Genomic DNA, 17,014 nt, shown 5'->3' with positions numbered 1-17,014 from the left:
TCTTCGTTGCTGTGCACGGGCTTTCTCTAGTTGCAGCGAGCGGGGGCTACTCTTCGTTGTGGTGTGCGGGCTTCTCATTGCCGTGGCTTCTCTTGTTGCGGAGCATGGGCTCTAGGTGCGTGGGCTTCAGTAGTTGTGGCTCGCGGGCTCTAGAGCGCAGGCTCAGTAGTTGTGGCGCACAGGATTAGTCGCTCCGCGGCATGTAGGATCTTCCCGGACCAGTGCTCAAACCCATGTCCCTTGCACTGGCAGGCAGATTCTTAACCCCTGTACCACCAGGGAAGCCCCTCCAATGCAGCCAAAAATAAATAAATAAATTTATATATATATATACACGTATATGTGTGTGTATGTATATATATATATGTATGTATATATATAAAACTCTAGAGTGCACTTGAATTACTTGCATTTTGTGGATGAGTATCTACCCAAATGCAAACCAACACAGGGCAAGTTAAGGCTCTTGAAAGGACAGTAACAACAGTCACAGAGTCATCTGCAACTTCATTTCCCTGCTAGCTTTTCCGAACTTCTCACAGAAAGTGCTCTTACTAAGGAGGAGAGCAGGAATGTATTACCTTTCTCCCCTCCCCACGCCTCCCCCTGCACAGGTGACTTGGCATCTCGGGTCTTTGCCCAGGCCTACCCGTTTCATGGAAACTCTATTCCTCTAGATTGTGAAGAAAGCAAAAGAAATACTTTGGTTTACAAAGCCCTTGCTTATCAAGATAGACCTCTGGAAAATGGATGAAAGGAGGTCTGAAGCCTGTGGGAAAAAAATCCCCAAGTTGGCAAATACTCTACACCTTACCAGAGGCTGAGTCTGGAACAATGACTTTGCCAAGCGCCAGGCTGCCACGGTCAGACAGGACACTGACAGGGCCTGGCTACCTCTTTGCTCAGAGGCCTGCATCCTCCTAACAGTCTGAGATCCAACTAGAGCCTCAGCAAAATCAAACAACTCCTGTGGTGTTTGACTGCAGGGTTGTTCTCAGTAGCTGAAACCCCGAATGTTCCTATGTGAATCCACGAGATAAAAATGGGGCACACAGAACAGTCGAATGAACGAACACAGGTAGCGGATCCACAGAGTTCTGCCGCAGTGTGAGCTTGACGGCCTCCCTAGGCTGTGGCCTCACCAGGCTACCTCCACCCAATGCTCTCTCCTTCTCCAGCTGAGTCCCTGGGTCAGTGCCCAGGGCCTGGGCGGCCGCCCCTACCTTAGTGTTAGTGCACGCCTTTCCCTTCTTGTAGTCTTTGTGGCTGCCCCGCTTGTCCAGCTTTGCCCAGAGGGCCTTGGCTCTCCAGTAGTTGAGCTTGGACTTGAGCTTGTGGTAAAAGGAGCGGTGGTCCTTAGGCTTCAGTTCCAGGTGGTCGCAGAGCTCTTGGAAGGCCTTGAGTGTCCCCTTGCAAGTGGTGGCCTGCACGAACCGGTCAAAGAGGATGTGAGCCCGATTCGTCGCCTCGTTCTTACGCTCCTCCATGTCGCCCCACTCTCAAGCCCCTGACAAATGGGGCGGTGGGGGGGCTGTCGATCCACCTGACGCCGTCACGTTAATCTAATAAAGAAAGAAAGAGGAACGGTTAGCAAATCCAAAGCTGCATCTAGAAACGTTTTCTAGGAGACATAGCTTTTCAGAGTGCACTGCCTAAGTGTTGCAGGCACTCGTTACACAAGCGTGGTAAGCTGCCCGTCCTCTAGACTCCAGGCGCCGTCTGAGACACCGCGGGCAGAGAAATGAGGAAGACTGCGGTTGCTTTCAAGGATCTTACAGTTTAGTGGGTGAACAGAAGCTTAGATGTGCCCTACTAAATGTCAGAGAGAGAGAGGCTCAAGGGATGTGGGAACGCAGGGGAAGAGCGCCTACGTCATGGGGGAGGGATCCTCATCCAGGATGAGCCTCTGAGGGATGACATCTGAGGGTTTCAGGATAAATTAGTGTCAGCCAGGCAGGGAGGAAGCACAGGACGTGGAAAAGGAAGTAAACTGGAAGGCTTGCAAGGGACTCTTACAGATGAAAGGGTCAGGGATGTTTCCCGTGGAGTGAGTGGTGAGCCCAGGCCGAGGGATTACAAACAGAAGCCCTCATCTGTGGCAGGTTCCCTGTTACAGCTGAGCTGCCTTAGTGGAGGGGCTCACTAGGCAGTCGGCTGAGTCGGCTGAGTCGGCTCGGGGGCACAGCACACAGGTGGTAGCTGACCTGTGAAGCCTGGTCAGATCACACGGGGGAGCCCTGGGCTCCGGGGGAGATCTGGACTCAGCGAGGGAGGAGCTGGCAGCCAAGGACGAGCGTGCTCTGAAGAGCTTCTGAGGCACAGCGGAGAGGTCTGAGAGCAGAGCCAAGGTTGGCGTTTAGGGACCGAAGTCCTGCCATGCGGACGGCACGTGGCAGGTAGGATTTTACAGCCATTCCATTTTGCCCACAAAGAAACCTGACAGCAGTAATGATGCCGTCTATACCTCCCACTTATCAAAAACCTCCAGCACCTACCAGCCTACGTTTGCTGGGAGAAGCTTCAAGAAGGGAGGGGCCCCGCAAGCACTCCTTCACCCACTCCCTGCCTTGGGTCTGTACCACACTTACTTGTCATCACTGCGGAGAACTGCTGCTGGGGGCGGGAGGCAAAGGGCCAGAGGCTGGAACAGGGCGAGCAGAGAAGCAGGGCAGGGCAACAAGACGAGCAGCACCTCGGCCCTGGGTCCACACGCGCCGGGCCCGGGCTGCCCCACTCGGCCTCAGTTCTCCCTTGCGTGAGGTGAGAGTGGATGCCCCGAGTTCAGTGTGGGAAAACCCTCCCAGCCACAGGACTCAGGCCCAGGGCTCCAGACGACTTCCCGCCGGGTGACAAACAGGGCTGAGCCCGAGCTCTGCTTTAAAGAGGACCTGCTCGTGGAGATGGCAGGGGATGGAGGAAGGGAGCTGCTGACCCACTGTGTTGGGGGGAGGAGGGGTGGAAGTGAGGAGTGACCCGCTATTTACTGAACCAGCCCAGGGCAAAAGGAGCCACCAAACTATGTGCTGTGAGACCTCTGCTTGCCTCCCCAGGCCTGGAAGAGCCCCACGTCCCGTCCTGCAGCTCTTGCAGGCGGGAGAAGCCCCCTTGGGAAGCAGGAATAAGATTCCGCTTCTTTCCACACTTCACCGTGTATTATAAGGTTGAATCGAACCAACTGGAGGTGCGGGTGGTTTCCTGAGAGAAGGCAATACCTAAATAAGAGGAACTGCCACTTTCCTCTTGTGTTTTCTGTGTCAACAGACACAGCATTTGTTCTGCGGAGGCCGAGGTGAAGGATGGTAATTCTTTACCTGAAACACACTGACTTGGCTTCTCATCTCAAATACATCACTAACTCAACAACCCCTCCTATGCACACTGCTAAACAACAGCTTGTCCCAACAGCCACGTGGCCAAGAGTCCAACAAGAAATGGAACTAACCTGCAGTTTCCCCTAAATAAAAGTTTATTCTAGGTCGTGCTAAGCAGCAAGAGAAATATTTTAAAGTTTCTGAAAAGAGCCCATTCTTCTTCTTACAAGTCAATGCTCATCTTAGAAACTGCAGGTAGTCAAAAGACAGCTTTTAAGTGGCAGAGAAAACCAGACATGCTCATCCAGAAGCAGAAGAAAGGGTAATAACCCACGACTAGAAACAAGGGTCCCGGGTGTTGCCCGTCGGGGCCTCTGCAGCTTTATTTGCTTTGCTCGTGCAGCCAGCGCTCCTGCCCGTGCGTGCCCCATGTGTGTGCACAGCTCTCTCGAACCCCACCAGAGTCACAGTGTTTAGAAAGCTTTGAACACACCGGCTCTGATCTCTCTGCCTCTCGTCAAGAAAGAAAATGATTTTTCTTTGTTCCTGAACAGCAGCAGCCACCTTCCACGCCCTGCCAGGATCTGGAGCCCGAGGTACCACCGTGTTCTAGCTGACACCGACACGCTCAAGATCCTGCGACATGCATTTCTAAAGGCCTTTCCCCTGTCTCACCCCACCCTAAAAGAGTCTCGGCATTTATTTTCAAAGAAGAATTCTGATGTGTGGGCTAACACCCCCTTGGTTGGCTGTAGCCCACCCTGTTTGAAACAAACATTTACTTCCAAAGAGCTGAGCACTTGCTCAAATCAAACCTCACCACAGATGAACACCTTCATTAATAACTGGCCCCCAATCCTTCTGCTGATGCAAAACACTTTCAAATGAACAGGTTCCAGCCACTCCCGGACAGCTGCAGAGAGCCTGCTTGCAAGAGGCAGACAGGGAGTAAGTGCCCAGTGTAAGAGAGTTCCACCTGCAGGTCACTAATGACAACAGATAAGTAGAGGGAAGCTGGTTCCTGGAACAATGTGACAGGCACCCGAGGTAAGACTACACAAGACCAATTCCCTCGGGCTGCCTCAGCTTTCCCCCTCTGTGAGCCAAGTGGCCGTAGCAGAAGACACTCCAGTGTCTGTTCTGCAGCTCTGCTGGCGGGACAGCCTCGTGCAGCCTGGGAACTACCTGGCACTGGGTTCACGCTAAGAGCAGCTGAGCAGACGGCAGAAGGACCACTCCCGCCATCGCCCTCATGCTTTCATTCCTGAACGTCAAACCCAGGTCGTGCTCCTCCGGGCCTCTCCTGGACCACGCCCATGTGCTGTACGTCCCACTAGCCAGGGAAAATCAACAGTCATAAGCGCAGGAGCCTACACACCAGGAAACCTGGCCAGAAGGTGCCAGAAATCCTGAGGACTGAAAAGTCAAGGTGTGGAAGGAAGGGACGAGGGAAGTGAGGAGCCTGAGGAGAGACGAGGAAGAGGTGGGGTCCGCTCTCCGCACGTCAGTGCGATCTCTGCCACCAGCAATGGCCTGCGAGTTCCATCCCACAGCAGCTGACTGCTGACTCAGAAGCACACTCCTTGGCTGTGGAGGAAAGTGCTAGAGAGACAGCCTATGAAGTGCATGCAGGAACAGAGTTTATGTTTCTATTTATAAGAGTAAAAGGTTGTCACTGACTCATGGCTGGTTTGAGAACACTCAGTCTCTAGCTCTTAGAATAGATGGGTGGTTATTTGAGGGGTGGGGGAGACTTATCTTTAAAAATAGAAAAATGAAAGAGAATCGAAACAACAAAATAAGAATTATACTTCAAGAGTACGAAATCAGAGCCAAGTTTGGTTAATTTTCTCCCTAGCCGCTGCACCACTAATATACTGGCACATGTGCAAATCTGACTCTTACAAAGGATCTGTGAAATGCTCCTTTCCTAGCCCATGCAGTCAGAGGCGTGACTTGTCTAAACAGACCTTAGAAGGAAGGCAGATAGGAAGACATGTTTTACAATGTCATTAGGAGGAAAATTAGATGACAAATGCACTTCAGATTACAGAGATTCCTTCATGTTTTACAGAAACAAGGACCAAAGTAGCCAAATGCCTTGAGTTCTTGGTCAGTCTTTCTGCAAACGGGCCGCTCCAGCCACCACCGTCTGTGGATGGGGACACTGAGTCCCTGGCCTGGGGCATCTGACTGAATCAGACTGCCTGGGAATGAAACTCCTCGCCACCCCAACTGCTTCCCAGCTCCTGTCCCAAAGGCCTCTCATCTCTCATGGCCCCAAGATAAGGTTCTCTAGGTCCCAAGGAAGCAAGCTCAAAATACAAGAAGGAAAGCAGTCCTTCTCACAATTCTTGTTGCTGCCTTTGTTCCATCCTCAGTTCTTCTCTGACTTTTCATCCTATTTAGCATCAGATGGACACTCGGCGGGATGCTGAGGACATCGGAAACCAGCCCCCGTGCCCCTCCCCATTCCATGGATCTGCTCTTTAGTCCCACGCACCGGTCCTCATCCACGCCTGCGATTCCGCAAGTGCATGACTGGAATGGCTCTCTCCTCCACGACCCCAAGGCTTCATCAGGGCAGGGACCGGGTCTCTGCAGCTTCAGCCTGGCCTGCAGTAGGAACACTCTAGTTTCTGTGGAGTTGACAAGGGAAAAGAATCCCTAGTGGAAGTCTGTCTGGAGGTCCCTGCGTGGCTGGGGGAGGTGGAGGAGAAGCGGGGGGATGTTACAGAGGAGAGTTCTATCTAATGTGCCACGAAAATGGGGTGTCTAAGAACAGTCCGCCTGGGCAGGGAAGAGCCACTAGCAAGAATGCAGTGCTTTTGTTATGGATTCTCACATTGCCTTATTCTAGGAGGTGGAACGGCCCTCTCTAGAGGGGTCTGAGAGGAGCCTGGACCATGACCTCTGGGTTCTCTTCCAAGTCTCCAATTCTGAAAGACGCTAACCCCTAATGTTGTATCTTCTCAAAACTTTTTATTTTACTTTCTTTGATAGCAACCTATATCTTCAGGAAAAACACCTACACAATTGACCAAGGAGTCAGAAATGACCTCTGCCCATAGAGAACAGACTTGTGGTTACCGAGGGGGAGAGGGAAAGGGATGGACTGGGAGTTTGGGGTTGGTAGATGCAAACTATTACATTTAGAATGGATAAACAACAAGGTCCTAATGTATAGCACAGGGAACTATACTCAATATCCTGTGATAAACCATAATGGAAAAGAACATAAAAAAAAGAATATATATGTATATGACTGAGTCACTTTGCTGTACAGCAGAGATTGACACACTGTAAATCAACTATACTTCAATAAAAATTTTTAAAAATATATATAAATGGGATCATTAAAAAGATAAAATATTGAAGGGTCAAAAAAATAAAATATATCTAAAACACAACTTTAAAAAAAGAAATGACGTCTGCCTTTGTCACCCCAAGCAAACACTAACAAGTCCAAGTCAGAGCCGAACACCAGTAAACATAATGGCTGATGCCGATGCAAATGCCAATGTCTGTCCCAAATAACCGGGGAAAACAAAGAGTCAAAAAGAGCAATGCCCCAGCCCCAGTGTCTCAGGAAGAGCATCTTCACCTGCAAAGTGTAGGTAACGTCCAACGAATCACAGGGTTTTGCAGGAACTGAGGTAATGAATGCAAAATGTTTAGCAGTGCCAGGTGCACAGCAAGACCCAGTAAATGGCAGGAGTGTTGTTATTATCTAGTAGTTTATAATCCCATCAACAAAAGGTTATACTCAGCTAAGTAAGTGGCTACTCATATAACAGAATGAGAGAACTCAGACAGCTCTGTCTTCTGAAAGAAAGAAAAACGTTGTAAAACTTCCTTTGTCCCTCCCTCACTCTTCACCCTCCCCACTCCACTTGTCCCAGAAGGTGTGACAATGGCATTGGGCAGGAGGGGCTAAAGGATAACACCCGAGTGGGCAAGTTCCTGCCAAACTCAGATGTTCAAACAAGAAAGATACAAGGACTGTCAGTGACAGTGAAAACAGCCAACACTGAATACTTACTGGCGGTCAGATCCACACCGCATCTCCACCGTCACCACAATCTACCACCTGCATTTTGCAGGTGGAAAACTGCTGCTTAAAGATGTTTAAACATCACACATCAGGAAAACGGTGCAGCCAGGTTTTGTATCCAGAGCCCAAGGCCCAAGCCATTCGAAGGAAGAACCACCTGAGAACACAGCTTGAGAAACAAGAGCTCATCAGAACGACGTCCCCGGTCCAGAACCTCCAGGAAGAGCGCTCCGGGTGAACTTCGCAAGGACACACAGTACAAGATTCTTTTTCTTCTCACAATTCATCGCTGTATGGGCTCCTCTGAAATGGAGCCCTTTCTCAAATGGAGGTCAGGGCACTCTGGGGTCACAGTGACCCTCTGAGTGGCAGCTGAAGGGCTGAGCGCTCCCCAGCCTGCATCCCTCAGCAGCTCTCACACCTGAGCCATCTTCAGCACCTCTCAGGAGGTGATCACAAAGCATTTCTGAACCACCCAATGCTACTCCACTCGCTGCAGGAACTCAGGGCAGGACAGGAGGTGAATCTCAACCTACTCACTACCAAAGGTCCAGAGCTGAGGGACAGAGACCAAAAGACCAACCCCTTCCTGCCCACACGTCTGAGAGCCTTGTTATGATCCAGGCTGTCAGGGCAAGGAAAGGGCCTCTGGGTGGGGAGAGAGGCTCACTGAGGTTGTGGGAAAGCGCAACCAAAAGCTGTTTTCTGCACAAGGGCAGGCCCCAATCCACGTATCTTGGCGCTGTGTACCCAGTTCCCGGCACACAGTAGGTGCTCAGTGAGGTTCTGCTGACTAGAAGACTGACTACCCAGCCACCTGCACTTGTGCAGTCGGAAAGTGGTCTGCCTGGCAGTTGTGCAGGGTGACCTCGAGGGCCACTGCTGGACAGGGGCTCAGAGAACACCAAAGCTGCGGCAGCCCAGCGGGATACCGACACTCCCACAAGGACAGCTGTGGAGCTGTAGGGAGACACCTCCGGTATCTCCTGCTCCCGGGGGCAGACCCTGCAGCAAAAGCTTTGTAAACACGTGAACTGCTGGCAAGAGGTTAACGTGGCACCGAATCTGGGGTTTTTCAGTCGTCTGGTCTGCCTACTACCAACTGCCATGAATCACAAAATACACGATGGTCAAGATACGAAGGACCGCCCAGTGTGACCAGCCACCCCACACCTGCATCTTCTGTGTACCGACCACAACACACAAACAGCTGCACTGACAGGCGGCTTTCTACCTTGTGAAGCAGTCTTCACCATCTTTGAGCAGCTTGAAATGTTAATTTCCCAAGGACACAATTTCTAGGTAGAAGACCTCATAGTTTTTACTCCATGGTCCAAAATTTCCCCTTGGAAGTATCCAGAACAAAATTAGTTCCTCTTTTACAGGCCAGCCGTCCAAACATCTGCTATCTTCACGTCCTCCTCAGTTCCTTCAACCATTTCTCTTTTGACGTGGCTTTCAGTTTCTTCACCTCAGCATTCTTCCATAAGCTCCAACGACCATGTCAATACCCATCTCATCTGCCCTCCTTCCGTGAAGATGAACACGCCCACGTGAAGCAACCCGTGTGCACCGATCCCACCCCCCTTACTCAAGCACACACACTGCCTCCTGCACTGGTCCTCTCCTCCTGCATCAGTCCCTCCCCCAAACAACTATTTCCACTGACGTAGGCTCTCATCTTTAAAAACCCTGCCCCGTCCCCATCTCCTCTGACCAGTGTTCCCCACTCCCCAGGAGAACTGTCTGTGCTGTGCTCGTGACTTCCTCTCCCACTGTCCCTGAACCTACAACTGTCCCTGAACCTACAACAATGAGGCTTCATTCCCACTGCTCTGCATAAACATCTCATCAAGGACACAGTGATTGTCACACTGTCAAATCCAACGGCCAATCCTCGAGCCTAGTTTCCTCCACCAGCCCAGAGCTCGAGTCACAGCCCACCACGCCTCTCCTCGGCCCTGGGACACCACCCTCCTGGTTCTCCTCTGGGCTCTACAGATACTTTCCTGTGTCCTTTACCGGTCCCTCACATATCCCCACCCTTTGCATGTTGAAATGGTCATGGGGTCACTCAGTCTTTGGGTCTCTTCTCAAATCTACATCCACTCCCTGAACATCAGTGGCTTCCTAACTTTTTAAACCGTACACACAGTTCTCTCTATATATAGTTTATGTAAATGTAATTTTTCTTAACAATAAAGCTATTTTTAATTTCAATCAATCAAAATCTTGTAGCTTTTAGAATCTATTGCTCAAGACTGCACGTAAGCAACTTAAATGCAAATTATATTGGTAGCGCTTAGGGGAAGCAGACTGTGTACTTTGTTTTTTTTGCTCTCCACTTCTATTTGATATTTTTATTAGTTATCTGTTTTATACATATTAGTGTAAATATGTCAATCCCAATCTCCCAATTCATCTCATCACCACCACCCACCGCCATAAATGTAATTTTTGAAAAATGTCACAAGTTACCTTTACTACTGAAATATTCTGACGTTTTCTGTTCTCTCATTCGTTAAAGTTGCTGGTCCCCACTATATTGCTTTCATGACCCATTAATGAGACATAACCCACTTTGAAAAACTCTGCCCTCCATGTCCCCCAGTACCATGGCCTTAAGTATCCATTTTACATAGACATCGTCACTGCGCACAAATTTATTTTCTCTCCTCTGAACCTGTAAAACCAACTGCTTATTTGACATTTCTACTTGGAAATTTGACAAGCATCTCAAACTTAACATGCACACAACCTTGATTCCCATTCCTATCCCCAGCCTGCTTCTTCCTTAGTATTTTCTGCATCTCAGCAAATGACACCAACATCCAGCCAGCTGCTCAATCTAAAACCCTTAGAATTATGCTAATTTCTGTCACATCCCATAGTCAGTTCTTCAGTATCTTCTGTCTGTTCCATCTTCAAAGTACAGCCCAATCCAACCACTCTCCATCATCTTGTCCCCCACCCTCATCAAAGTCATGTCATCCCTCCTTTGGGTTCCTCCAGAGCCCCTCCCTGCTGCCACCGTCCCAGTCCCATCTCCCCCGAATGTTTTCCAATAGTAGCCTGAGCATTCACTCAATGTTGGTCCAATCAGGTTACACCTCTGCTCTACGGCTCCACGGCTTCCCAGCTCAGAGTTAAATCCAAAGTCCTCACAATGGCCTCTGAGGCCCAGAGTGACCTACCGCACTCCCGTCCCCTACGCTCTTTAGGCTCTAGCCAGACTGGCCTCCTTCTTGTTCACCAAGTACCCCCAGCAGCGGCCACCCAGGTCTCTGCATGCCCGGTCTCCCTGCTGATGCTCTCCACCAGATGGCCACATGGCTTTCGTTTGTTTGTTTTTTGTTTATTTATTTTTGGCTGTGTTGGGTCTTTATTGCTGTGCACTGGCTTTCTCTAGTTGTGGTGGGCGGAGGCTACTCTTCGTTGCAGTGCGTGGCCTTCTCATTGCGGTGGCTCCTCCTGTTGAGGAGCACGGGCTCTAGAGTGCAGGCTCACTAGTTGTGGCTCGAGGGCTCTGGAGCGCAGGCTCAGTAGTTGTGGCGCACGGGCTTAGTTGCTCCGCGGCATGTGGGATCGCCCCGGACCAGGGCTCCAACCCATGGCCCCTGCGTTGGCAGGCGGATTCTTAACCACTGAGCCACCAGGGAAGCTCCCCACAGCTTCCTCTTCACCTTCTTCAGGGCTTTGCTCAAACATCACCTCGTTAGAGAACCTTTCCTGACCCCCCCCCCAGACGAAAGAGCACCCACCTCCCGTTTCTCTTTAACCCCCTCACCTTGCTTCATTTTTCCTGTGGCATTTGTTATGACCTGACATAGTGTATGTGACTTATTTGTGTATTGTCCATCTTCTCCAGCAGAATGTAAGCCCCAAATATAAAGAAAAGAGCTCAACTGGAATGTGCCCCTCACTGCCGACACCACCGCACAGAACAACCCGCAAATCTTTATCACTAATGTGTTGCTTCTAAAATCTACCCCCATATTTACGCGCTTTGCTTTCAAGACCCACTGGGACCTTTCAACTATCTTTACTAAAACTCATCTTGTTTGATTCAGCCAGAGTCATGGATGCAGTTCCCATCTTAGCATTAAAACAAACATTTTTACCATGGCCTACAAGGCCCTAGAACAGTGTTTCACAAAATTTTGGTCTTAGGACTCATACTTTATACTCTTAAAAATATTGAGAACCCAAAGATCTATCAATACTTACTGCATGTGAAGTTAAAACTGAGAAAAATTTCAATATTAATTCAGTTTAAAACAATCCATTACACAGTAATTAACATTTTTTCCATAAAATATTTTCCAAAACAAAAATGTAGTGATTAGAGTGATAATGTTTTTACATTGTTGCAAATCTCCTCAATGTCTGGCTTATTTAAGACAGCTGGATTCCCACGTCTGCTTCCTGCACTCCATCTGCTGCAGTACCACGTATCATGCAGCCTCTAGAAAACTCCACCGTACACTCGTGAGCAGAAAAGAGGGGAAAAGTCAAGTATTTCCAGCTTAGTATCACTGTGAAAATAGTGTTAAGCTCACGGACCCCCCTGAAAAGGTGTCGGGGAGCCCCTATGAGACCCACATCCCATGCCCTTACCTCTCTCACCTCCTGCTACTGCGGCCCCCTTACTCATCCCCTCCGTCACACCGGCTTCCTTCCTGCCCCGTGAACAGACTCTCCCCTCAGCCTGGGCACTCGCTGCTCCTATGTCTGAAATACTCTCCCCCAGATCCAGTCACATATTCAAAAAATACTACCGAGCATCTGTTGTGTGCCAAGCACTTTACTTTTTCCTTTTTTTAAATACATTTATTTTATTTTATTTATTTTTGGCCGCGTTGGGTCTTCGTTGCTGTGCATGGGCTTTCTCTAGTTGTGGCGAGCAGGGGTTACTCTTCGTTGCGGTGTGTGGGCTTCTCATCGCGGTGGCTTCTCTTGTTGCGGAGCACAGGCTCTAGGCACACGGGCTCAGCAGTTGTGGCTCGCGGGTTCTAGAGCACAGGCTCAGTAGTTGTGGCATGCGGGCTCGGTAGTTGTGGCTCGCGGGCTCTAGAGCACAGGCTCAGTAGTTGTGGCTCACGGGCTCTAGAGCGCAAGCTCAGTAGTTGTGGTGCGCAGGCTCAGTAGTTGTGGCTCATGGACTCTATAGAGTACAGGCTCAGTAGTTGTGGCACGTGGGCTCAGTAGTTGTGGTTCATGGGCTCTAGAGCACAGGCTCAGTAGTTGTGGCCCGTGGGATCTAGCGTGCAGGCTCAGTAGTTGTGTGCCGAGCACTTTTCTAGGCTCTAGAAACAACACAGTGAACAGAGGGAAAACCTGTCCCTGCCTCCCTGGGTGCCCGTCCTCTGAAGGGGCTGACAGGTGTGTGATGCACCATCACCACCCTTGGCTGTTATTCGAGTGTCACCTCCACAGTGTGGCCTTCCCTGAGCACACCATTTAAAACTGACCCCCCACCCAGCTTAGCCTCTTGCCCTGTTTTCCCCGAAGCACTCACCACAGTCTGATGTACTATAAATGCCATTTACTGTCTTCCTCTCTAGAATGTGAGCTCTACGAGGACAAGGATTTTTGCCACTTTGCTCCCTGCTGTATCGTCGAACCCAGAATGGGTCCTGACTCAGAGCAGCGCACAACAACTGCCTCTTTTTTGTTGTTGTTGTTGTTTTAATTTATTTTACTTATTTATTTTTGGCTCTGTTGGGTCTTCATTGCTGTATGTGGACTTTCTCTAATTGTGGCGAGCAGGGGATACTCTTCATTGTGGTGTGCGGGCTTCTCATTGCAGTGGCTTCTCTTGTTGCGGAGCATGGGCTCTAGGCACGCAGGCTCAGCAGTTACGGCACGTGGGCTCAGTAGTTGTGGCTCACGGGCTCTAGAGCTCAGGCTCAGCAGTTGTGCACACGGGCTTAGCTGCTCCACGGCATGTGGGATCTTCCCGGACCAGGGCTTGAACCCGTGTCCCCTGCATTGGCAGGCAGAGTCTCAACCACTATGCCACCCGGGAAGCCCAACAACTACCTCTTGAATCCATGAACAGATGCGTGACATCAGGGGGTTCAAGTAGAATTCTGTTGGGACGTGAGATGGAAGTCACCAAATGAAAATGGACTGAGAGCCACCAGGATGAGAGTAGGAACACGCAGAATCCTACAAGGGGACCCGCGCCTTTTCCACGGCCACACCTGCTGTGGACCCTCCCTCTATAGACCCCTCCGGCAGACCCCTGCACCCATGCAGCAGGAGAGGAGAGCCGGACAGGAGCCAAGCCCTGGAGGCAGCTTTGTTTTCACAGCCAAATGGTTTCAGAGTAACAGACCCCATGAAAAGAATCTGGTTGCACAGAAGAAGAGTTTATCAGTGTCATGAAGTGTTACAGGGCAGCTCCCAGCCCATCTCCCCCGGAAGCTAAGGGAAAGACCCATAGTCTTTCTATATCCGGGGTGTGTGTGTGTGTTTGTGTTTAAAATCTGTCTCAGAAATCCATGCTGCTGTCATAAGTTGGGGTGCCTGCAAAGGCAGCGTTTCCTCACTCACGGCTGAAGACAAAGGGGAGCCGCACCGCCCAGCAGCTTCTGACAAGGCTGCCCAGAGATTAAGTGGAGAAGGTGGGCAAACAGAGACAGACAGCTGGGCCCTTGAAACACCAGCTTCAGAGATGGGATAGGGATGGAACTTTTCGGAACAGTAGGAGAAAAAGTCAGCAGCGCAGACTGATGTGGCCACATCAACCTAGAGGGTTGGGAGGGGCGTCAGCACCACCCAGGGATTCAGGCCCCGCAAGCCACACCCACCCCATCCACTCTTAATGCCCCCGTCTCGCAGGAGCAGGGGCCTCACCTTCCCCTTCTCCAGCTCCCACTCACTGTCCTCACCCCTACCCTCCCTGGAGGAGGGTCCTGCCAGTCAGAGGCCCTTTGTTCTCTGAAACCGGCGCCACCTACTGTGGTACATTTCCCCCCTTTTTGGCCATTTTTAAGTGCACAGTTCAGTGGCATTAAGTACATTCGCGTCCTGTGCAACTATCACCACCACCCACCTGTCATACATTTTAAACTTCTTCCTCCCTCCCAGCCTGCATGCTGGGGTCTCTCCCATCTTCCCACACACCTGTGCACCTTTCCAGGTGCCGGCCCCTCCCTCCTGAGGGCGCCATCTACCCCTTGCTGTCCCCACCGCATGACCTCCTAACTTCGCCCCATCACCTTTCCCCTCCCTCTGAATCTGGCTTCTGTCCTCATCACTCCACTGAGGGCGCTGTGAAAGGCTCAGACACTTCAACCCCTATCTCACTTGTTCCCGCTCATTTGCTCTTCCTGGAAACCCTCCTCTCCTTGGCTCTGTCTCCTGCTTCTCAACCACTACTATCCTCAGGCTTCTCAGCTCCCTCAAATGGCTACAACTGTTTCAGCTGCCCCTCTCTTCATAAACTGGACGACCCCTACACTTCTAACTTTGCTGACCTTGCTTCTGAGATCCAAACGCTACTGAAGATCTTCATCCAGACATCCCACGGGTACCTCAAACTGAGGAGTGCACCACAGGACACTTCCGTTCTCTTCCCCAGCTCTCACCTCCTCATGTAGTCAAATGCTGCCACTATCCACCCACCAATGGAAACCGGGGGTCATTTCAGACCCTTCTCGGTGTTAATCTCGCAATCCGATCAACCAATAGCAAAGACCTCTTGATTCTAACTCTCTGGGACATCATCTTTATAAAGCATCTCCCTACCAGTATCTTGGTGGGAGCACCTGTGATCTCTAGTTGGACCATTACTACAGCTTTTCATCTTAAGCCCCCTCCAATCCATCCCCCACAGGAGTGCCTGAGCGTTTTTTTAAAGAGCGAATGTGATCCCTTGCCTCAAACGTGATCCACTACAGCCTTCCCGTGTTTTTAGGGAATAATCCAAAGCCTCAGCAAGGTTCAAAAGGCCCCAGAGGTCTAGCAGCAGCCTTGCTCCCACCCCTCCACACACAGTCCACCGTCCTCAGTCATCCTCGCAGCCTCCAGGACGCGCCTCAAGCGTGGTCACGGTGCTCCCCTCGGCCGGCACGGCCTTCCTCCCTGCCCACCACCCCGGCCCCTCTGTGCTCCTTCTCACCTGGGCACATCCCTCCCCGCTTTCCACACTTGCCACTGCTCTGAAATGAAGCCCACGTCTGCCTGCCCATCAGCTCAGGGGGCACTAGTTAGCAGGAAGAGTCATTCATTTCTGTTCTTGCACTCAGTACACATGACAGTGGGGAGGAGAAAGAGGAATGAAAGGCTCACGTGGGGGGCTTCCCTGGTGGCAGAGCGGTTGGGAATCCGCCTGCCACTGCAGGGGACACAGGTTCGAACCCTGGTCAGGAAGATCCCACATGCCGCGGAGCAACTAAGCCCGTGTGCCACAGCTACTGAGCCTGCGCTCTAGAGCCCGCGAGCCACAACTGCTGAGCCCATGAGCCACAACTACTGAGCCTGCGTGCCACAACTGAGCCTGCACTCTAGAACCCGCGAGCCACAACTACTGAGCCTGCGCTGTAGAGCCCACGAGCCACAACTACTGAGCCCATGCACCCACAGCCCGTGCTCCACAACAAGAGAAGCCACCGCAATGAGAAGCCCACGCACCGGAACGAAGAGTAGCCCCTGCTCGCCGCAACTAGAGAAAGCCCGAGCACAGCAATGAAGACCCAACTCAGCCAAAAAAAAAAAAAAAAAAGGCTCATGTGGGCCACAGAGTCTAATGTCACAGAATACAGAAAGGAGAAAAAATGTGTGTGAAGATTCATTTTGTTACTAACTTGTTATTGATTTAAGGGGTGAGAGAAGGGCAAGGAAGTGGCCAAAGCTGAGTTTCCTAAGGTATCTCTGGACAGTTCTTGATTAAGAAAAGGACTTTTGTTTTCAATTCACATTTTAGGACAATATTTACCTTTTCCAGATACCAGAGGATCACGGGTCACTGGTACAGTGATGTCTAAGCTCCCAAGGGTTAGACAGTCCAAAGGAAAAGATTCACCAGATGGCCACAGGGTTCTTGGAGATGGAAACAGGGAAGGAAGGAGGAGATAAAGCAAGCATAAGTATGCTTCCTCTGGGAAGACCGGCTGTAAAACAGGAGCAGTAAGATGCAGCTGTCTCAGGAGGCTGGCAGCTAATGAAGGAAAAAGATCTCAAATCTCCAACAGGGTTGATGACGACCCCCTCCACCTCCACCCCACACACCAAGCAAACTGACCAGATCTGCCTTGGCTCCAGGCCACAGAAGATCTGCCTTGGCTCCAGGCTCCAGGCTAGATGGCTCCAAGACCATGATTTTTTTTTCAACTATCTTCATGGAGAAAATCTCAGCTGTTTTCTCCAAAGCAGAAATAAACTGAGAAGGCTAATCTTAAACCAGCTCTACAGAACATACTTTCCCTTACCAATTAGCTTAAGAGGGTATGGGACTTAGGCAAAATTTCCCCAGCAAAACACAGTTTTCTCTGGTTCAAACACTCCTCAAGGCCAGCCCTCTCATTCTGCTGATTCCTACTGAGCTCTGACACCATCGACCATCATTCCCGCAGCTACAGCCCTAATTCCTTCACGAGGGAAAGAGTCCATCTGGTTAGAAATAAAACACTCAGAGAAAGGG

At 50.7% G+C, this 17,014-nt stretch overlaps 1 protein-coding gene across 17 annotated transcripts in view; it reads right to left on the bottom strand.

Annotated features, from left to right (window-relative positions):
• MICAL3 (microtubule associated monooxygenase, calponin and LIM domain containing 3) overlaps positions 1–17,014 on the bottom strand; it is a 185,340-nt gene that overhangs the window by 108,781 nt on the left and 59,545 nt on the right. For all 17 annotated transcript variants that reach the window (XR_014297423.1, XM_082665676.1, XM_082665683.1 and 14 more), the window contains one exon: positions 1,224–1,562. Coding sequence is in view for 16 of the 17 variants with exons in the window: in XM_082665676.1 (XP_082521802.1) it covers positions 1,224–1,487 (264 nt within the window). In the remaining variant the exon portion in view is untranslated. The remainder of the gene's footprint in view (positions 1–1,223; positions 1,563–17,014) is intronic.

This window comes from Grampus griseus, assembly GCF_964374135.1.
Source record: "Grampus griseus genome assembly, chromosome: 11".
NCBI classification, from domain to species: domain Eukaryota; kingdom Metazoa; phylum Chordata; class Mammalia; order Artiodactyla; family Delphinidae; genus Grampus; species Grampus griseus.
Note: the sequence above shows the minus strand (reverse complement) of the source record. Positions and strands in the feature narration are given on the sequence as shown.